The sequence below is a fragment of the Oenanthe melanoleuca genome, chromosome 1A (genome assembly GCF_029582105.1).
Source record: "Oenanthe melanoleuca isolate GR-GAL-2019-014 chromosome 1A, OMel1.0, whole genome shotgun sequence".
In the NCBI taxonomy this organism is placed as follows: Eukaryota; Metazoa; Chordata; class Aves; order Passeriformes; family Muscicapidae; genus Oenanthe; species Oenanthe melanoleuca.
Window position 1 is genome coordinate 12,131,496 of NC_079334.1, and position 21,768 is coordinate 12,153,263.

The following is a 21,768-nucleotide window of genomic DNA, read 5'->3' on the forward strand; positions in this document are numbered from 1 at the left end:
GATGCCAAATATTCATAGTTGGACAGATTAGTATAGTCTTTGAGATAGCATTTTAGTAGTGATATAATTGAAAAAAAATATTTGATTTAATATGTTCCTTGCTCAGTATTTCTCTAGATATTTCCTTGGGGTCTGTAGATGATGATTTTCTCTAGGAGATGGGGTCTGATACCTTGTTCTAAGTGTGAGCACCATAAGTGTTTCAGTTCCTTTAGAAAGTACTAAAATTAGAAACTAGAGTTTTCAAACAGCAAAAAATAAATTACTGAAAGGATTAAATGAATAATTGAAATCTGTGTTCTTTGCGAAAATTGCTGTTAAATTATTCTGCTAGTTTAATTCTTTCCCAACAATTTTTTTATTGTAGCCATTTTTAGCAGTAATTTTTTTCCCCTTTCCTCTTTTAGGTAGTTGTTCTGAGTTTCTTTTCAATGACAAATCTGTCAGCCGATCTGCATACATATCTGAGCTTGAAAAAGTAGGCATTCTTGTCAAGGCCAGAAATTGCCTTGTTTTTCAGGTGAGCATTTGAGGTACTTATAAAAGAAAACAAAAGGTTCTTAGGTTATTTCATAGAATATGCAGTTGAGTTTGTCTACAAATGAGAGCACCCTTAGCCAGCTAAAAAGCAGCTTATTTTTTCTTGACCTTGCCAAGAGCTACAAGACTACAAAACATATTTTATGGGGTTTGTATGTATATTCATACGCTAGTAAGAAAGGAGGTAATCTGCAAGAAGTTGCGTGCATCTGTTATTTAGAATAGATAAAAAACTATGGATCTGTATAAATGCTTAGTGTATTTAATTGTAGGAGTGCTAGTGTTATCTTAACACTCCTGTTAGTAAAGGCACCTGAAAATGTAAAGATTGAGGGGTTGAAAATTCTACTCAGCTATTAGTTTCCTCGAATTTAATGACACAGGCCTTAAGCTTTTGATGAATAATCCACTTCACAAAATCATCTTCCTTAGAGCTGCTGACAAAAATTCCTAAGGAAGAATGGATTTTTCCTCTTACAGAGACATTTGTAGAAACCTGAGTGGCTAGGTGATGCTCGTTTTGGCACTAAATTTTTCCTTGTGTTTGAATTTAGATGCATTTCCACTGGCTGTGCTCACTGTAAGTATATACAGAGGTCAATCTCTACTATATGCTCTTAAATTCATAGGGCATCAGAATGATCTACAGTGCTGCAAAATTTAATTATTTTCAATTTTGCTTTAGGGAACAGTAGAATCCATTGCAATGAAGAAGCCAAAGGAGAGAACTCAACTTTTTGAACAAATTAGTAATTCGTGGGAATATGCTGAAGAGTATGAACAAAAGAAGAAGAAAATGCAGCAAGCACAAGAGGATACACAGTTTAATTATAACAGGAAAAAAGGTGTGGCAGCAGAGCGCAAACAAGCAAAGATAGAAAAAGAGGAGGTAACTTCAAGTTGGTCCATTTTTTCATGATAAGTTGTTGGATTTTGCATCTCTTGTGAACTTCAATAGTGTTTAAAAAAGCACGACTAACCAACAAAACAAACCCACAAATTTTTCTTGGTTTTAGTCTAGTAATTTTTTCAATATACTATGTAATAATTTATTATTGTTGAGAAAGGTGGAGAAATACATGTAATCTAAATAAAAGAAGGTATAGGATTTCCCATATAATTAACCTAAGTATTGACTTAAATATTTGAATTTTATGATTAGTGACTATTACTGGAATTACAGCTACTTGTATGTCATCTTACATCACTTTGGCCTTGAAATTAGTCAGCTAATGATGGAAAATAGTTTTTTATAAATTAAATTTTAATGTTGATAGGCAGAGCATTACCAGATGCTAATCAAGGAACTGGATGAAGAAAGGATACAGCTGCAGCTTTTTCACCTTTATCACAATGAAAAACAAACTGACTTTCTGAAAAACAATTTGGATGAAAAGAATATGGAGGTTTATGTCAAGAAGGAATCTCTTTCTACAGCAGAAGATTCTTTTAAAGTCAAGAAAAAAATGTTTGGGATACTAAACAGGGACCAACAGCATATGGAAAAAGAAATGAAGTAGGTTTTCCAATTAGAGTCTGTGATAGTTGACTAAAGTGTTATCTGCTCTGGGAGTGGCATGGTATTAGGCTTGGCATATCCCGGTAGAAATTTGGGTGATAGCCCAGTGCTGTGGAAGTCATTTCCTAGCGGTTCACTAAACTAAAATCTAGAAGTGGTTTTTACCTTCTCTACTACACCTATGTACATATTTCCTTATATAAATACTTGTTTGCTCTTACACTTTAGTTTCACTTCTTAAATTACTATTTTCAATGGATATTTAAAAAAAATCCTCTGTGGGCATACCCACAGTGTAGGCCTTAACCTTAGAGCTGGAAAGCGATAGTTTGCATATGTGGTCTGCAGGGGGAGAGGAGGTGTCTTTTCCATCTTCCCTCTCTTCCCTTTTCCTGTGGCTTTATTGTTTTGGCTGTTTCTTGTCGGAGTTGGTTGTTTTGGGTTTGTTTCTGGTTTTGTTTTTTAGGACTCTGGAAGAATCACTGGTTCAGCAGAGACCTCTCTATATAAAAGCAAAGGAAAACACATCCTACCAAATAAAGAAAGTAGAAATGTCTAAAAAGTCTCTAAGGGACAAGGAGAAATTGTGTGATAAGGAAAAGCAGAACATAAAAGAACTAGAGAAAGAATTGATTGACATTGAGAAAGCATGGAGAGCCTTTGAGGAGAAAACAGAGGAAGAGAGAAAGCAGAGAGCAGAAGATATTGAGCTGGGAGAAAGTCAGGTGAACCAGGAGGCCCCAAAATACTGTTTACCAGAGAAGTCCAAAAATACTCCTGATTACATGGAAACTGTTATTTCACCAAATAACAGTTGTGATAACATGTGATTTTTTTAGTGATCTTTTTTCCCTTGAACTCAAACAAAGCCAAAATTCTGTGTTTTATTTAGACACCTGGTGCATTGTGGGAAGGTAGGACAGAAAACATTTGTCAGGTTCTCAGAGTGAGTGATTTTTGAGAACTGGCTTTTCATCTGAGGTATCAATTAGGGAAAACCAATGAAGACAAAAAACTGAGCTGGATCTGGTAGTATAAATACCATCTGCTGTGGATCTGAGTCTGAAACTGAGGTAGCTCATTTGAGAAGGAAAAGACTATGTCCCTTAATAGTAAATTCACTCCAGAAGAAGCAACCACATGGCCACGAATGTTTGTAAAACTACATGATAGCTTTCTTTCCACTGTCTGCTCCTTAAAATAGTTTCTGATAAATTAATGCAGAACCTGCAGGATTATTACCTTAGTTTGTGAATCTTCCTTCATGACTTTAGAGGCATTTGGTCAGTTAGTCATCACTTAGATTTGTTTAAAATAATTATATTTCACTTACTAGATGAAGTCTTCTAATAACATAAGAGTGCTGAATATATTGCACTAATTTTGGGCTATGCAAAAAAAAAGTGTTAACCTTCAGGTTGAATGGGAAGTACTGTATTGTTCCCTGAACAATAAGAGTAATAAAAAGGCTAAGAATATTACTGTAGGTGAGAACTTTTGGGTGTAAGCTTTGGATTGAATCTTTCTCTAAAAAAATATAGCTAGTTATAATGCAATAAGTAGCTACAGGAATCTTGTGGCGAATTGGATAGGTTTCATAAAATTTAGGTGGGTAAAGTTACTTAAGGCTGTAACAACATGAGTCTTCTCACTTTCCAAGGAGGGAGTGAATTTTTTTTAATTTCTTTTTGTCCAGTTAGAACGGTACAAAGAGCTAAAGGAAATGGCAAGAAAGAAAGTAGCTATATTAGCCCAGCAGCTGGAAAAACTTCGTTGGGAGGATAAAGGAGATCAAGAAAGGTTGAAACTTAATCGCAGGAAGAAAAAGGAAATTGAGGTATCTGTATCAAACTAAAAGGAGGTTTTTATGTGCAAAATGTCTCTGCTGTTCTCTCTGGTATAGCTGTCCACATAAATGCATTCAGTGCTTTGATGTAATGAAGTCCTCAACAGAAGAGGTACATGGCACACATTAACTCAGTTTCCATGTTGCAGCAGGTTTAGCAAAATGGCCTCTGAATTTGTTCAGAAATCATTGTGTGGGCCCACACTGGGGATTTGGCTTTGAAATCTTTGGCTCTGATTTTTTACAGCTACTGGCTTAATTGTCATCAGTTTCTGGATTTGTAAGTGTAGTCTTTCTGAGGTGCCCCACTGCTGTTGTATGTGTATGACACTCACACCCTGCAGAGGTGTATTTTGATTACAGCTACCTTTTTGCTGAGATGGTTTTAAGGTCAGTTGTGTGTAAGACTGTGTTGTGTTGGAAAAACCTCAGTGTCCACTCTTCTCTTGCACTTCAGAGGCAGCTTTTTTGTATGAACAGAGTTGCAGTAATTTTGATTCCGATATATTTCAGCGTTGCGGATTCAAACGTAACAATAAAACACATACATTTTTCGCTCTGGCTTGGTTTCCATGCCTGATAACTGGTTCTAATAGAACTAAAAAGGGCAGAAGCTCAGTTAATGATTTCTGTTTTGCTGGAAACCTCATCCTGTTAGGTGTTGGGTTTCCTGGGTGTTTTTTGTTTGGTTTTTTGTTTTGTTTTGTTTTTTGTCTTCAGACTCTGCAAACTTACATTTTTGTCACGTACTAAGAAGTTAGAGAGGCAGCATGCATTTCTTCAGCATTTTCTTACAGAGTCAAGGTTGAGGAAGGCTGCTGTTCAGAAAGCTTATAAATGTCTCATCTGAGATGTTATGAGCGATAGAGTTCCAAACACATCATTCTTGAACATACAGACTTTTCCATAGAAGCAAGTTTATATTTTACTCCATGTTTATGAGGCTATGAAGTTATTCTTACCATAATAGCTAAGCTAATATTCCTACATCCATTTTTTCTTCATAAAATACTATTTCTTTATTAATTAGTAGTTACCAGGAAAACGTAGTAAATATCTAGAAGTGAAAAAAATTCTGTTGCCTGTGCTTCTTAAACTGAGCAAGTCCCATTGTGTTGTTGAGAAAGGAATAAGAAATACTTAAAAGTGCATGAAACATGAATATGCAGACATTGTAGTGGGTGCAAGAAGAGGCTAACTCTCCATCCCTAGGGCTATTTAAAAGGTCACAGGGAGTTCAAGAGTTAAATCAAGGCTTAATAAACTGTGTAGGTAGCAGTATTATTTTTTTTCTCCACTTGCTTCAGTTAATGTGTTTTTAATAAATTTGAGTGATGGAAAATTTATTTACCATTGGTGGGGTTTTTTTTACCACAATTTTTTTTCATTTTGGAAACTGTGTCAACTTCTTTGGAAAAAACTATTGATGTAGGGTCAAGAATATCATCTCTTCTGTTTCAAGACCTATAATTTCTTGGCTCTTTGTTTAAAGTTTTTTTTATTTGTTGGTGTCATGATTCTCTGTGCTGAAGAGGCTTTCCCTAAACTGTAGCTGAACATGGAAAATCCAATAGTGGCCATAGTAAGATAATTTTTCTATATTTGTTTAGTTGCTCCTTGGCACCTACTCTTGCAAAAGAGATGCTGTTACTTCACCGTGAAGTTGCAATAAAGAAGAAAAGTACATTCAGTACTTGTTCTGAATGTAGAACTGTATATCTTAAAACTGTCACTTCACTCTGGTTTATTTTTAACATATTCTGTTTGTGATTGCATAGGAAACCATAAAGCAGACTGTGGAACAGATAGAAGAGCATGAAAAACGCATAGAGAAGTTGGAAGAATATGTTAAAATATGCATGTACGTGTAAAAATTAAAAGCTAACTGGATTTCTTGGGTATTAATCATTTTCAAAGCATAGCAGATTTCTATTTCCTTCTAATTATTCTATATCCTTCCAATTATTTTCTTTGAAATTTTAATAACTAGAATTTTTACTGATTCTCAGCAAACAAACAGGACAGTTTTGTAGTTGTGCTGCTCTAGAAGGCATTGATATTTACATTGTGTATTAGCACAGCTTTGTTCTTCCCTCCTGGGTCTTGTCTTCTGACTGATATTTATTCCTTGTGAAATTAGGTGACTGCAGAATGACCATAATTTATACTGAAAGTGTGTATAAATAAAATTGTGAGTTGCTTATTATTTTTGCTCCTGTTCAAAGGGGATCATTAACAGAAAAAAAACAGCAGGAGGAAGTGCTGGCTAAGGAAATTGAGAATGCAACAATACAAATGGCTGAAGTCAACAAAGACTTGAACCAAGTAGTTGATGAACTGCAGAATGCCAAAATTGATTACCATGAAGGAAGGCGTGAGCAGATGAGAGCAGAGATCCTGGAAAGTCTAAAAAGGCTATATCCGGATTCTGTGGTAATGGGATGGCATCATTTACATGCTTTATTTTAGAGTTAAGACTTACAAGGTCTGCATTAGACTAAGTAAACAGCTGGAGTAAATTGGATGATCTGGAATATCCTTTTAAATTTTGTTCTGGCTTGAGTGTATTTGATGAAATAGTATTACTGGAAGAATTGGAACATATACTGGCATTATTTTTTCACAGGTTCCAAAAATGAAAGGATTATTGCTCACATCAAATAGTAATTTTGATCTCATATGATTTAGTGGTGTTTAATTAATTAATTTTTTCCTTATCTGCTTTTGTTTTCTTATGTTCTCCTTTTTGACTTCATTATTTTGAACAAATTAATGGGAAGGTTAGCCATGAGACCATTTGTTCTGGAACAAGTACTTCTGAAAGACAGTTTTTTATATTATCAAATGGTCTGTCTTTGTAAGTTAGGATATTTTACATATTTCCCCTAAATTAAACTTCAGTAATGCCATTAAGGGTTTTGTCTATTGATTCTGAATTGTCAGCAGACATTAACTGGTTTATGAAGCACCTTTACATCTTTTTAGTGGCATCAAAAAGGTAGACGGACTCCAACACTTAAAGCCATTTCAGTTAAAAAATTTTTAATAAATATAGTCAATTAAATAGTTGGTCTGTGAGTATGACTCAGTGTAATTGGTCCCTTTTGATATGCATAGTCATATGAGATGTACAAGCTGGAAATCTTTTTTTAATGTTTACTCAGCTTTCAAGTGTTGCCTTTAGAACATGAAAATTAAAATGCTTTTTGCTTCTTGGTCTTTTGCAAAAACCTCCTCAGAACATGGCAAGCATTTGATCCTGTTATTTTCTCCAGAGAGTAAGAAATTTGCTTTTCAGCTGCTCTTTAGAATTTTGTCCCTCCAACTTAGCAAGATGGTGCAAAAAAAAGCAAATCAAGTCTTTCATATCTCTTTTTGCTTACTTCTAGTTTTATATCCCTGTTGGAAAAGACCTGGATCAGATGGTCATGCCTCATTGGCTTAGGGAAGGTTGGTGTTGAGGAATATTTTGTGATTTTTCTTGTAGGAACTGCAAATTTGAGAGTACTTAGAGATAGGATGGCTTCTAACAAAAATGAGAAGTGCAGTCCATTACATAAACTTATCCTGTTACAGGAAGGCTTAGTGTTGCCTGCTTCGGTTACCCTTGTTCCTGCAGTAGTTTTCCTGACATCAGCATACTGACGCAATGTAGTTGTTTCTGAACTGCTTCTTAATGCTTGGGTGTACTACTTCCAGATGAGTGAACACAACCTAAATCACAGTTTTAGGACAGAAGGGTGAAGATACATTTTGTCTGCTGGCAGAACTGAAGGAAATCTTTGTGTTGGTCTTCTGGATTTCATGGGTAGAAATGGCAGACAGCTTCTAAATGTTCAATTCCTACATCTATCTTAGAGCTTCTGTTCTGTTAAAACATGCTTATAATGGTGAGTGAACATTGCAAGTAGTAAATTTGATAAGAATAACACTGTAGTTGTGCAAGAAGAGGTGAGTAGCTACACGTCAAGAAGCAGGAAAATTGTTTTTGCATGAATTCACAGGTAATAATATTCAGAATGATCTACTGATGCACATTCAGAGAAAGTTCAGCTCTGACTATAATTACAGAAAAGAAACCTTTAGGAAGCATGTACAACAAAACTATAATTTTCTCTCTGGAGATGTTATTTCAACACATGGAAAAAGAGGTTTGATCATTTGGACTATACAGTACAAGAAAAGTAGTTTTTTTTAATTTCATGCTTCTTCATTTTTGTGTTGAAACTGAAATGGTACCTCTTGCTGCCATTTTGCAGGTAATGAGTCTGTTTATCTAAGATGTTATTGTCATTTTAAGATGTTACTTAGTCTTACTTTCTTACTCTCCAGAAAGTGTGCTTAGCTCACTTTGTCACTCTGTCATGCTTCTAGAAGTGCATGAGAGATTCTGAGTAAAACATTGATATGTACCTGTAACCTTAGAGAAAAAGAGATCCTTTCAGATTTTTAAGGTACACTTTATAAGTTGGGTTGATGACTGCTATGATTTCAGTTTTTTCTGATGTACATCTGTTGTGAGAGTGCAGCTGATAAGTAATACTGAAGCAGTAAGAGGGAAACGTATCTTGTATGCAAAACCATTTTTGATATCTAAAATATTATCTCTCTATATTTTAATCTTCAGTTTGGAAGATTGCTTGACCTGTGTCATCCTATTCATAAAAAATACCAGCTTGCTGTTACCAAGGTATTCAGCAAGTACATGACTGCTATTGTTGTTGCCACTGAGAAAACAGCAAGAGATTGCATTCAGTTTCTAAAACAAGAACGAGCTGAACCTGAAACTTTCCTTGCTTTGGATTACCTTGATGTAAGTATGTTTTTCTTTCTCCTGTCATCAGGAAGCTAATACACTTGTAAGTCTTGATACTGACTCATTTAAGTTTAGCTAAAAGCAGCTTAATTGTTAAGGCACAGGACTTGGGGAGTGAATTTTGTGAGGCTCCTGTTGGCCCACTTTGCCAGCCAGCTGGAGGTCCCTCTGGATGGTGGTGTGACCATCTGGCATATCAGCCATTCCTCCCAGTTGTTTGTGATCAGCAAACGCTGAGGGTGCATTCTTCTGCGTCATCCACGTGATTAATGAAGACATTAAACAGGATCTGTCCCAGTATTGGCATGGCTACCTACTGGCCTCCAGCTGTGCTACCAGTCAGCACCCTGTGGGCTTGGCTGTTCTGACAGTGTTCACTGCACCTCACTGTTCATCCAGGCCCTATTTCATCAGCTTCTCCGTGATGATCTTAGGGGAGACAGTGTTAAAAGCCTGTTTAGAGTCTAGGTAGATAATATTCACTGTTCTCCCTTGGTCTGCCAGGCCAGTCATTTCTATTGTTAGGCTGTTAATAATGCATGACTGACATGATGAGTCCATGCTGACTACTTCTTCAAGAGTTTTGTGTTTATATGCCTAGAACTGGTTTGTAGGATAAGTTGCTCTGTCATCTTTTCCTTGATCAACATGAGGCTGATCATCCTGTAGTTTCTTGGTCTACTTCCTTGCCCCTTCTTGAGCACAGGAGTGACAATTGTTTTCCCCTAATCCTTAGGCACCTCTTTCAGTTGCCATAATCATTCAAAGGTGCAGTGAAAGTGACCTTGTAATGACATCCTTCAGCTCTGCTGGTCACATTGCACCAGGGCATGCGCATTTACATGCGTCCAGTTTGCTAAAGTTTGCCTGACAGACTCTTTCCTTGCAAGAATATGTATTCCTTGTTCTAGACTCCCCCTTGAGCTCTTGCCTGGATTCCCAGAGGCTAGTCTTGCAAGTAAAGACAGAGGTGTAAAGAATTCAGTACCTTAATCTGTTCTATATGCTGTGCCACCAAGGCCTCTGCCTCATTCAGTAGCAAGCTCGCATCTTCCTTAGTTTTGCTTTTATCACTGTGTATTTACAGTGCCAAAAGTGCATTTAGAGATGCCATTTCTTCAACATCCCTTGTCACATTTGGTTTCAGCTGAGTTTTGGCTTTTTTAACCTCATACTTGCATGCTTATACAGTGCTTCTGGATTCCTTTGAGACTACCTGTTCCTGCTTCCACCTTTTGTTTGTTTCCTTTTTGCATCTGAGTTTTGCCAGGAGCTCACTCTTTATCCTCGTGGCATTTTTGCCTGACTTCTTTCTTGTTGGTATGTTAACACTCTTAAGACTGGAGGAGCTGATCCTGGAACACTGAACAGGATTCTTGGGCCTGTCTTCATTTGGAGGTCTTGTTCCATGAAGATGCCAAAGTCCAGGGCTCTGAGCTTGCCTTTTGCCCTGGTGCCTACTCTCAGGATGCTGAACCCTTTTGTGTCATGCTTACTGCAGCCAGGACTGCTTTTGGCTTTCCCATCCCCTACAAGCCTTTCCCATTTGACTGTGAGGTCTAGCACACCTCATGTTCCCACCTTCCAGCATATCTGCTGTTTGAGCAAGGAACTGGTCATCAGTGCTTCTCAGGAACATCATGGATTGCTTATGCCCTTTCTTGTTGTTCTTTTAGCTGTCTCTTAAAAGCCTCATTCATTTGTCCTTCCTGATCAGGCAGCATGTAGCAGACACCCATTGCAGTGTTGCCTTTACCAGGCCCCTCAGTCCTCACCTATGAGCTCCCAAATGGGTCATCTTCTTTCCCCAGGAAAACCTCCATGCATTCCAGCTGTTCTCTCACATAAAGGGGAACTTCACCTCCTCGTCACCACCTCACCTGTCTTCCCAAAAAGCCTGTTTTCCTCCATGGCACAGCTCCAGCTCTAGGAACTATCTGACCATGTCTTCTTGACCCCAAAAAATCATATAATCACAGACTGGTTTAGGATGGATCTTAAAGCTCATCCTGTTCCACGCCTTCCATGGGCAGGGACACCTTCCACTAGACCAGGTTGCTCCTACTCCCTGACCTTGAACACTTGAAGGGATGGGGAAGCCACAGCTTCTCTGGACAAGGTGGTAGCACTGCAACCACAGACATCTTGAACTCCCTTGTTTATTCTCCGTGTACTGGTGTCCTTTGAGATGCCTAGGTTATACAATAGTATCTTAATGCATCATAAATAGTAATCCATAGGTTACACAGATTGAGGGACAGTGGTGCAGATCTGTTTCTAGCCTTGCAGTGATTGAGCTCCCTTGTTGCATACATCTGTACATCCTGTCCCCAGACTACTCAGATTTGGACATGCTTTGCTCTAACAACATGGATTCTAATCACTGCTTGTTTGCTTTACAGGTTAAACCAATTAATGAGAAGCTAAGGGAGATAAGAGGAGCTAAAATGATGGTGGATGTTGTACAAACACAATTTCCTGCGCTGAAAAAAGTGATTCAGTTTGTGAGTGGGAATGCCTTGATTTGTGAAACTGTTAAGGAAGCAAAACACATTGCATTTGATGGACCAGTGAGGTTGAAAGTAAGCCAAAGTTTGTTGCATACATTTTTCATTGCAGCAGTTACATGTTTGATGCCATTAAATAATTCTTCCGTAAGCATGCCGGAGTATTGCAGATAAACACAGAGTTTGTACTATGCTATCTAATCCCACAGAAACAAAGCACTAGGTGCTTCACATGGCTGTGTTTTCCTCTGATAGTAAGTTGAAGCAGTGTCCTGGGAAAAGGCAAATGAAAGGATAGTTAGTGTACAAATATAATTCTTGATATGGTCCTTGTGATGAAGAGTAGGAGGGATAGATAATCCTACTTATAAAACTGTCTGATTTAAAAATACAGACTTTATCTTGCAAGATTTTCTTCGAAGAAATGCTTTCAAAATTCTTTAAAATATCTGCCAGAATTTCTTGGTTGTAGATATAAATCATGTGAAGGGCTGGAAGCTTCTCTGTCACTTCCTGCAGTTTCTTCTTATTCATGTCTCTATTGCTGCACACAGTGTTTTATTCTTTCTAAAATAAACTAATAATAAACTATGTAAAATTTTAATGAAGACAGCTTTAAGTTGAAGGTGAGTGTCATTTTTATTTGAAATTAAGAACTCCTCTTTGGAGGAAACAGAAGAAAGTAAAACAGAATTTCTCTTCAAATGTCTTGTGTTAGCAGGTTTGGAAGAGAAAACAATTTGAGTCTAACTTAGATGTGCTTGTTACTTGTTTAACTACCATATCTTGGTTGCTAGTGCATGGGGTATTTCAGCTGAGGTTTTTTCAGATTTATTTGGATATATATTATTTTCTTCCAGACAGTGGCTCTTGATGGAACTTTATTTCTGAAATCTGGAGTTATTTCTGGAGGATCAAGTGATTTAAGAGTTAAAGCTAGATGTTGGGATGAGAAGGAAATTACTAAAATGAAAGAAAGAAGAGATAGCTTGATTAATGAGTTAAAGGTAGGTCTCTTAAAAGCACTTAACAGCAGAAGTCATGCTGTGTCTAACAGTTCTGGGAAGGTGATTTTCTAAAAATGTAATTTGCAAAGCTTCTAGAAGATGCAGACAGGACATAAAAGCTGTTCATCCTCTTCGAGTTAATAATGAACTCTGCATCTGTGTTCTGAGCTGTGGTTCTCAGTTTGCAGGCAGAAATACAGGATGACACTGTTGGTCCAAGCTCCCTTCAGGAATAAGATAAGAGTGCCTAAAGACTTGTAGTGAAAATGACAATGTGATTGTGTCAAAATGGGAATGTTAGCATGAACCAAAATCTGCCAGTGTGAAATGATTTGTCATACCGTTAGTGTTGGCTTTTTTTAAGAGGGGTGGAGGTGTAATGTAATCTGTGAGTGGCTGCTTTCTTGGGAGAGATAAGTCCATTATAGTATTAATATTGAATGTGACCTGTGCTATCAGGCTTTACCTTGAATGAGGCCTATGTCAGTGAGGCTAGCTTTAAAATCTGAAAATAAATAATTTTCAAGTAGTTCACTTTCTGTTTAAAAAGCTTTTTCTCCCACCATAACACTTTTGCAGGGCTTAATGAAGATCAGACGGAAGGAGGCTGACTTGAAGCAATTGCATGCTCAGTGCCAAGGAACTCAGACACGACTTAAATATTCACAGAGTGAATTAGACCTTATTAAAAAGAAACATCTTGCTAATCTCTTCATGGTATAGTATTAATACTTTATAATTTTCATGTTTAATTATTTTGTTTTAACAACTCCTGATCAAGTAATGCTACTTCCTTACATAGTTTTTAAAGTTCAGTTGAAGTTTTACATAAGCAGTTACAACTGAGGAATTGTTAAAATATAAAAAACAAGATTGCAGTGTACTTTACATGAGGCTTTTTTCTATTGTGGTTTTATAACTTGGTTTTCTGGATAAGCTTAGTTTATCATTTAGTAACCTTCAGAGGTCTGTAAGTCAAAGTGCACTTTATGTGCTTTTTTAGGTTTGCTTTTCACTCATTAAAACTGTAATTGTAACATGCAGATTGGCAATAAAAGTGGCTAAGTGCCATTTGAGAAGAAAATATTTAATGTTTTTAATCAGAAAAAACAGTTAACCTGAAACAGAGCTGTCCCAGTTTCTAGAATGTTAATCATCCTATTAAGAAAAATTACCATCTTTTTCCTCTCTGTCTAGGAAAAATCAAAACTGGAAAGTGAACTGGTAAATATTGAGGCTCAGTATGATATGCTGAATGAAGGAATAGTACAAAGAAAAGAAAAAATAGAAGAATTTCAGAGAAAAATTAACGAGGTAATGCCTTTTGTCAGAGCTTTGAGAGCTCATACTGTTAGGCTACAGAAACTTAAGTTTTACTGTTGTTTAGACCTGGACAACTTTTAACTTTGAAAACTGCTTTGTCAGCAAGGCTTGTACATTCTTCCAGCAATCTCTCCACATCCTCTAACTTTCTTACCAAGGTATCTGTGAACAGAGAATGTTAGTGTATACGAGTCATAGCTTTGCAAATCAGTTTCCTTAGAGTCAAAGTTCTGTGACTGTCAAGTGCTAAACACAAATCCAACCAACCAAATCCATCTATGTCTCAAACAGATGAAGCTTTGCTTAATATACACAGCTTTCTAGAGCTAAAAACAGTCCTCAGTGCTGTGAGAGGGCTTTGTTCTGAACTCTACAGGTGACATGTCTGGGGGATGGCCTGTATGCTTGGAAAGTAGATGAAAAATAGCATAGTCTGAAGGTTCCTTTCTCTTGGGAAGTAGCTGGTATTTGTTCATTTTTCTCTGTGCTGTCATTACCCTGGGAGAATGGCTGAGGTGTGCATGATGGTTGTCAGCAAATTCCTATTTCACTTTTTTGGGGGATTTGTTTGTTTCTGTAGAGGTTTTCTTTTTGTGATTATTTTGTTTGGTTTTTTCTTTGCTGGGTGGGAAGAAGGTTCTTTTTGTATATTGTGGTTTTTGGGGCTTGTTTTTAGTATTTTGTTGGTTTTGGGGGTTTTTTAGGACCGTTGTATACCTGTATTCAAGTCCAGTTTGTGGAAAATGAAGCTAGCTTGTGATATAACTGAGTGTTCTTTGCTCATTCTCTCTTTAAAGGTGTAGGTGATGTAGAACATGGAGATCTTGTTCTATCCCCACCTGTCCAAATTTGTTATCTGTTATGGTACTAAACAGTTTTGTCTTTAGAATCTGCTCCTGTCTGCTTCTTACCAGCAGCAGGAAAAGTTCTGTGGTACGTGATCCACCACTTAGGTTTCTGAGCTATTTTTTGTGTAGACACTTCTGCCATCTCATCCCTCAGTTTCTGTCATTTACTAGTCTTCCAGTGATCCCCAGAACAGTTTATACAGACAGTGTATTTTAGATTTTAGAGCAGGGTTGTCATGAAGAGACTAAAGGCATTCAGTGAAAGGAATGTTAGTAAAGCCTAATGTGATGCCAAGAGAGGTTTCCTGCTGTCTTCTGCTAGAGTAGGCAGTAACTGACCTCTTGGGGAAATAGGCACCTCATCTCTACCTGTATCTTGAGGCTGCCTTTGTTCCTACTCTTGTCAAACAAAGAAATCTGGTATAAGTTGTGGTAAAATGGTACTTCAGTTTTATCTGGAAAGTTCACAGCCCAGGACTTAGATGCTGGTGTAAATGTATATTGCTGGAAAAGGAGAGATTCCTCACCACCGTTTGCAGTAACGCAGGCTGTATCGTACATCTGTAATTTAGTTCCTGGCTTCTGACCCAATTCTCATCAGTCAGTCTGGGATTAATCCATGACTGGAATTCTACATGTAAGAACAAGCCAAAATTGCTGCCTGTTCTCTGTCTTGCTTGGGGTGCAGGCATGAGGGAGTGCAGATGTCTGTCATCTGCAAACACTGAGAAAGTCACTGATGGTTAACCGTGTAGGAATTCCAGATACAGGAACTTTTCTTTTGCTTGTTCTGAAAAAACAAAAACATAGAGGCTATCATTTGGAACCAAGAGTAGTGTAACTTGGATAGTATAACTTGGTTTGATGTAATATTTGCTACCTGGCTAAAAAAGCCTGAATACTAAAACATTATTAACAATACTAGGCTTTGACCTGTAGAGTTCTCTTAAAATTTTGTTCAGTCCATTGAGTTTCCTTTTAAATAGGAATTTATAGGAATGGACTGTTGCTATTTTTTCCTTCAGTCCAATCATATACACTGTACCTAGTATTTGCCTGCTTGATTTTTTCTTTAAAATTTTAGAATTGGTTTTGTCTGATGCTTTTGTTTGTATCTACTGTATAATTAGAAATGAGATATTCCATGGCAGAGCTTGTGCCTATGCCTTTTCTATAAACAGAGCACAGTAGTTAATATTTATGGGTCTCTTGAAAGGATTCAAATTAAAGAAATGAACTACACCCCCAAGAAATCTGGTGTATCTAATTAATGTCCTGTCCAACTTTCTCTTTTTCAGCTCTCTGGGAACAGGTAAAACCAGGGAGGCTGGTTACAATAAGATGACTTTTGTCTTCAGAATAGCTAGGTGCTGTCAAGAAGAGCTCAGATTAGAGTTTCACTTGGTAGATCACAGGCACATATGCCTTATAGATGGCATTTGGACTGAGAGTGTTATTTGAAAATTTTGAGTACAAGTTACTTCTCCATAGTTGTTAACTGTTTTCTTGAAGTACCTTAAAAATCTAGTCTGTAGCATGAAGTGATTGGATATTTTACATCTGTGACTTTCAAAATAGTATAATCTTTTTTTTGTTTCATTTCTGTTTTCAAAGGTTGAAGATGATGTTTTCCAAGAATTCTGTGAAGAAATTGGTATAGAAAATATTCGTGTGTATGAGCAAGAACATGTGAGACAACAAGAGGAGATTGATAAGAAAAGGTGGTATATATCAATTAAATGTAAACCAGTGGTTGGTATTAGATTGGGCACACTGGTACTTGAGAAACTTCATCCCAGGAAACAACATGAAGTCCTAGGAAAATGTAGAAGGTTCTCCCTGTCACTGTAGTTAGGCCAGTGCTATTAGTTAGGCTATAGATTAGTTAAACAAGGATTAGTTAGATCACTGCTATGGGTTGGGTTTGTTAGACTGAGTCAGTGACAGCTTGCAACAAACTTGAAAGGTAACATTTAATATTTTGGTACACAATTGTAAAAATAGAAAAATATAGTTATCTAATACCCACATTGAAAAATGGCAGTGTCCCAGATTGAGAATAGCATGAAGGGTTGCTCATGTGTGAAAAATGTTAAGAACTGGGTGTAAGATGCAGGTGTTTGGTATAAGAGCATACTCGTATAAGGAAAACAGGTTCTTGAGTTTTTCACAGGCAGCCTCAGCTAGTGTTTCTCTCACAGACATGTCTCTTCACCACAGATTTGTGTCTTAGGAGATTACTAAAATGAACTGATGATTGAAGTTAGTGTCACGTTCTGTATTAATGTGGCCATATTCTGTATTGTAGTTGTTCAAACCAGTATTGCTATATCTTTGTGATTTCCCATATATCTGCAGGATGTAGTAGAATCAATGTAATGCAGATATTTGTGTTCACATAGAGTTCAATCACAGTTAGTAGCCTGCTTGGTAAGAACTGGTTTTAAATTCTGTACTTTGACTAGACTGGAGTTTGAAAATCAGAGGACGCGACTGAACATTCAGCTGGAATATAATCGTGATCATCTACAAAAATTAACAAACTCAGTCAGCAAGTTGAGGGAGACAGTTCATAAAGATGAAGCCGAGATTATCAAGCTGCAGAAGGTAATAATGAAATCAATTTCTCTAATTCAGTGCATTCGTTCCTCTCAGCTCCAGTTTTGAATGAATGTAGTTGATGTTGTGGATTAATTTTTCAAGGGGTCAGTTCAGTGTTGACTTTGTAATTACATAGAAAAATGCAGATGCATATTGCATTTTAACCTTAGAATAAACTGCCGTATTTGGATGCTTAGTTATTATTAATAATAATCTTACTAAGAGTTAAGTTCTGGTTTACATCTGTACAGTATTAGTTTACATTTTGTTCAGTTAATGTGTTCTGTTGATACAAAAAGGCAACATACAACTATAGATAAAACCGGCAGCAGGTGGCTCAGGTTCAGCAGAAGATTTTACGACGAAGAGCAAACAACTCTTTACATCTTTAAGCTACTTCACAGCCACTAATACATTTAAAATAAGGCTATGAAACCAAGTTGGATTTTTAGTTGAAGTAATATGTATGGGTTCCTCCTTCACAGTGTTCTTTATTGTGCATTTTGCTGATGGTGCTTGTTAAAGAAACAAGCTTGTGCTTGTTCACAGAAAAGGGAAGGAGAAAATCTGTGCTTTGAACAAAAACCAAGAAGTGAAATGTATTAAAGTGTCACAAAGTGGGGAAAACCCTCCCTCCCCAGTGCCTTTCAGATCTTGTGCTATAACATGTTTGAATGTAACAAGTTTAAACTTTAACTCCTTTTTTCTGTATAGTAGAGTTTCCAGATCTAGATTCTTGGTGGGAGGTTAAAATTTTAAATATTTCTATGCAGGATGAGGAAAAGCTTCTAAAAAAAGTGAATGACCTGTTGGAGGAGCAGCAACAACTTAAGGAGAGATTAAGTGTTCATAAATCTGAGCTTACAAAAAGCCAAAAAGAAGTTGAAGAGTTCAGAAAGACAGTGTTAGCTCTTAATAGGTAATTCTGACTTCTACTCCAGGGAGATGATAAAAGGGATAATATTTATAAGGGATTTACTGATCACATGTTTGGATTTCTCTTGTTTTCTTGTGAAAGATTTATTAGAGACAGTGATTTGCATCTGTAGTTTGACAGTATTACTAATTCAGTGTGAAGGAGAGTATTTCAAGAGACCCATGCCATAAATCATATAGAAATATTTTATATCTACCCAGTCTTAAGTCTCACTGTGATCTCTGACCACAGATCTCTCATCTCTTTTGGTGAGTATATAGTAGCTTACATCTTGACTGGGGATACGTGAACTTCCATCATAGTTTGAATTTAGTTTGAGCTGTACAGTGGGTCTGACTAATGGGAAGAATTTTATTTTCTAATTTCACTGTTATTTTTGCAGACTTTTCATGTGTTGGATACCTTAAACTGATACTAACTTTAGGTCATTATTTTGTCGTACTGTTATATTAAATCAGCTCCTTTGTGGACAGTTTATGCTGATGGTAACTTGATGCTGTCAGAGAAATTGGTTGCAAAGAATCAAGCTGTTTCAAGGAGAGTAATGATAAATATACTTGATTACATGTTAAAAGATCAAATCTCCATACATGTTCACTAGAGTTGAACAGAGGTAGGCTGTAATTAGGAAAGATGAGTATTTGAATGTGCTTTGAAGTGAGCTTGGCAATATACTGAGACTGAGGCTTCCTCTGGTGTAATTCGGGAGAATGGAAGGGATGGCAGAAGTACAGCTCCATTTTCCTTTATGTTTGATGGGGTTTATTATAGCAGAGAAAACAACCCTCTTGGTGCTTGCAATCTGTTTTCTATGCTGCATTTATCATGTCGTATGTCTGTGGATGTTATTAGCAGTGGTGTTTCCACTCTTGAGTTGTTTTCTGTGGTTTGTGCGTGTAGAGAAGCCACAGAGTTGCAGAGGAAAGCTGCAGCTCTAGAAACCACTCTGGAAGAGAAGAGATTAAGGAGACATAATCTGCTGCTTGAATGCAAGGTGCAGGACCTGAAAATCCAGTTACTGTTTGGATCACTGGATGACATCAGTGAAGTAGAGGTACTTAAAGTGTTTACAGAAGATAGATATCATGGAGGAACACTTAGGAATTTAAAGATCCTTTACTTTCCTTACAAGACTGTGTTTCTCTTACATAGTAATGTTCAAACCAATACACTCTATTCTTTTGATCAGGTCTCTTTCATTCAAAAGAAGGACTTACTTTTATTTTTGTAGACAGAAATACTTTTTGCAAGTGTTTTTGCTTGTGCTTGAAACATACTCTTGTGAAATATATAAAATCTTGTGGTACAAGAAAATGGGTATAAAGATAAGTAAGAGGATATGTGGGGGTCAGTTCGGAAATGTAAATAAGTATGGCACATGGGAGGGTTGGGATCATATTTGGTCTGTCATCCATAAAATAAATGCTGTATGTAGAATCATCCTTTTGTGTTCAGTAGATGTAGATATTCACAGAAATCAGGGATAGGCTAAAACAGAAACATTGCTTCTATCTGATGACTGCCCCTTACTATTTGTCTCCATCTTCCCTCTTTTTCCAATATACCTTTTGTGAGGAGAAATAAACTTTCTGCGCTGTTGCAAAAGAAATGAGCTGTGGGTTTTGAAGAACTTGTAAAAGTGTGTGAATTTGGAAAGTAATGAGAGATAGCCCATGTTATATTTGAGGGAAAGTGACTGAAATTCAGGCTACGAGGAGTAGAAGATTCTCTGCTTATGCCATATAGAACTGAAGCTCCTCTATTCTTTTGAGTTAAGAGTGGAAGAAATGCCTCAGCATACATACTTCAGCCTTCCCTTGGAAGGGATTGAGGTATCAGGCAGTGTACATCTTTCCAGTCAGGAGATGTACAGTGTTGTAAATATGCAATAAACAGATTGCTGCTGCTTTTAACATAGTTTCAAGCTGAGTTTTTGCAGATGGTTTTCATCTTCATTTAACAGGTGTGTGTGTTAGGCTCATGAGATCTAAACTGTTCACTCCATTTGGGCCAGGGGAAGAGCTGTGAATTAAGCTTACCTTGTACCTTATTACCACTGACTCTTAATCTTAAAACCTTTTAATGAATTGATTTTGCAGTTTCAAAGTTAACTGTTACTTTTGTGAACTGGAATGTCCTTCATCTTGTAGCTAGGAACTGAAACCCAGACTCCATCAGGGATCTATGAAAGGGAAGAGGGAATTCAGATAGACTACAGCACCCTGGAAGTCAATCTAAAGGTAATGTTTTCTGTCAGAAGTTACTGGAGAATGGAGTGTTTGATTTTTATTTTTGTGAAATATTTTATTGTTTATTTTGTTCTTCACCCCTGGTCTTTAAGTGATACTTGGTAAAACCACTTCCAAGCTGAAGTGCATGTGTATGTGCTCTGGCTTTGTACTCGTGACATAGTGTTGATGTGTGGGATTTCTAGATAGGTCAGTTTCCCATATAACTGGCTTTAACTTCCACTTACCTGAAACACAAAAATACTTAATATAGCCTTGATTTTTTTTTTTTTTTTTTTTCCTCTTCCTCCTTCACTTTTTTCCTTGAAGTTCCTACTTTGTATGTTACATCTGAAAACTCCAGAACCCGAGGATGGCTGTGGGGGGTTGTTTGCCTTCTGTTTGTGGTATTTACAGAGTCTGAGACTTTCCATCCTTCCCTGTCTAACAATCCCATTAGGTAACATTTTCTCAGCAGGTTTTGTAATACTTTCTCCTTTTTAATCTTGAGGAAAATAGTTGAATGTCAGCGGCTAAGCACAAAGCAAAGGATGAATCTGTCATCTCTTGAACTTATCTCAAAGAATTCACTGAGAACCTAGTCTTTAAAAATCAAGCAGTGAAGCACTAATCCTGCTCCTATGTTGTATTTTAAAAACAGAATCAAGAGAAAATAATTGGCTCCCTGTTTTTAAAGGTCTTGGGGAAGAAGAATGAGGGCCTGGTAGATTCATTTCAAGAACTAAGACCTGGGTGGCATTCTCAGTTGTGAGTTGTGTTTCAAGTTTGAACTATTAATGAGTGGGCTAATTATTTCAGGAACCATGATAGCTTGCTGTATGTATTGAAATGTCTTGGCCTAAAAGCAAATTAGATTGCTCTGTTTTTTTTGGTTTTTTTTTTTTGTTTTTCTTTAGGAACTAGAATCTGATGAAGATATTGAGGATCATGTGAAGCAAATGCAGCAGGAAATCAAATCTAAAGAGGTCGCATTGATGAAGACAGCTGCTCCAAACCTGAGAGCAGGAGAGAAGTTACAGATAGCTCGGGACAAGTTTCAAGAATCAATAGACGGTAACACTTAGTGTCTTTCATGTCAGTTACTTTTGTGATTTCATCCTAATTGAAATTCCTCTTCTTGGGGTTGGTCCTGCTGATTTTGTGCTCAAGTGTTTATCCTCAGTTATCTTTTTAATTATATGTACACAATTCATTAACGTACACATGAGTGTGCAGTAGTTTCTTGAAATACAGTTGGAATGATTGGGAAGATACTTTATCCCCATGTGACATCATAAAGCTTTACTTGGTTTCTGAGAAGTACTGACTTCAGTGTTGAAATTGCTTAAATTTTTCTTATATAACTGAAGGAACTGTGTATGTTGTCCAAAACTCAGATGTGAGCATTTCTGCAAAATTACTACCTTCAGAGAGTTTTGAAGATATTAACAATGTAAGAACCTTAAGGGGTTCTGGACCTGTACCAGGTCAGTGCTGATGCTGCTTAGGGCTACCTGGCTCCTGAAAGGAATTAGGAGAATATGGTTCCTTGCTCCAGACAAATGTGGCACAGAGCAGATTGAATCCATGACAACT

At 37.0% G+C, this 21,768-nt stretch overlaps 1 protein-coding gene across 1 annotated transcript in view; it reads left to right on the plus strand.

The window, feature by feature from the left end:
• Positions 1 to 21,768, plus strand: part of SMC1B (structural maintenance of chromosomes 1B) — a 29,919-nt gene that overhangs the window by 1,607 nt on the left and 6,544 nt on the right. The window contains exons 3-20 of the mRNA XM_056514623.1: positions 408 to 520; positions 1,226 to 1,429; positions 1,818 to 2,056; positions 2,526 to 2,784; positions 3,756 to 3,896; positions 5,684 to 5,766; positions 6,131 to 6,338; positions 8,533 to 8,718; positions 11,124 to 11,303; positions 12,089 to 12,235; positions 12,815 to 12,952; positions 13,433 to 13,549; positions 16,021 to 16,127; positions 16,872 to 17,013; positions 17,781 to 17,926; positions 18,845 to 18,998; positions 20,095 to 20,184; positions 21,090 to 21,246. Coding sequence (XP_056370598.1) covers positions 408 to 520; positions 1,226 to 1,429; positions 1,818 to 2,056; positions 2,526 to 2,784; positions 3,756 to 3,896; positions 5,684 to 5,766; positions 6,131 to 6,338; positions 8,533 to 8,718; positions 11,124 to 11,303; positions 12,089 to 12,235; positions 12,815 to 12,952; positions 13,433 to 13,549; positions 16,021 to 16,127; positions 16,872 to 17,013; positions 17,781 to 17,926; positions 18,845 to 18,998; positions 20,095 to 20,184; positions 21,090 to 21,246 — 2,811 coding nt within the window. The remainder of the gene's footprint in view (positions 1 to 407; positions 521 to 1,225; positions 1,430 to 1,817; positions 2,057 to 2,525; positions 2,785 to 3,755; positions 3,897 to 5,683; positions 5,767 to 6,130; positions 6,339 to 8,532; positions 8,719 to 11,123; positions 11,304 to 12,088; positions 12,236 to 12,814; positions 12,953 to 13,432; positions 13,550 to 16,020; positions 16,128 to 16,871; positions 17,014 to 17,780; positions 17,927 to 18,844; positions 18,999 to 20,094; positions 20,185 to 21,089; positions 21,247 to 21,768) is intronic.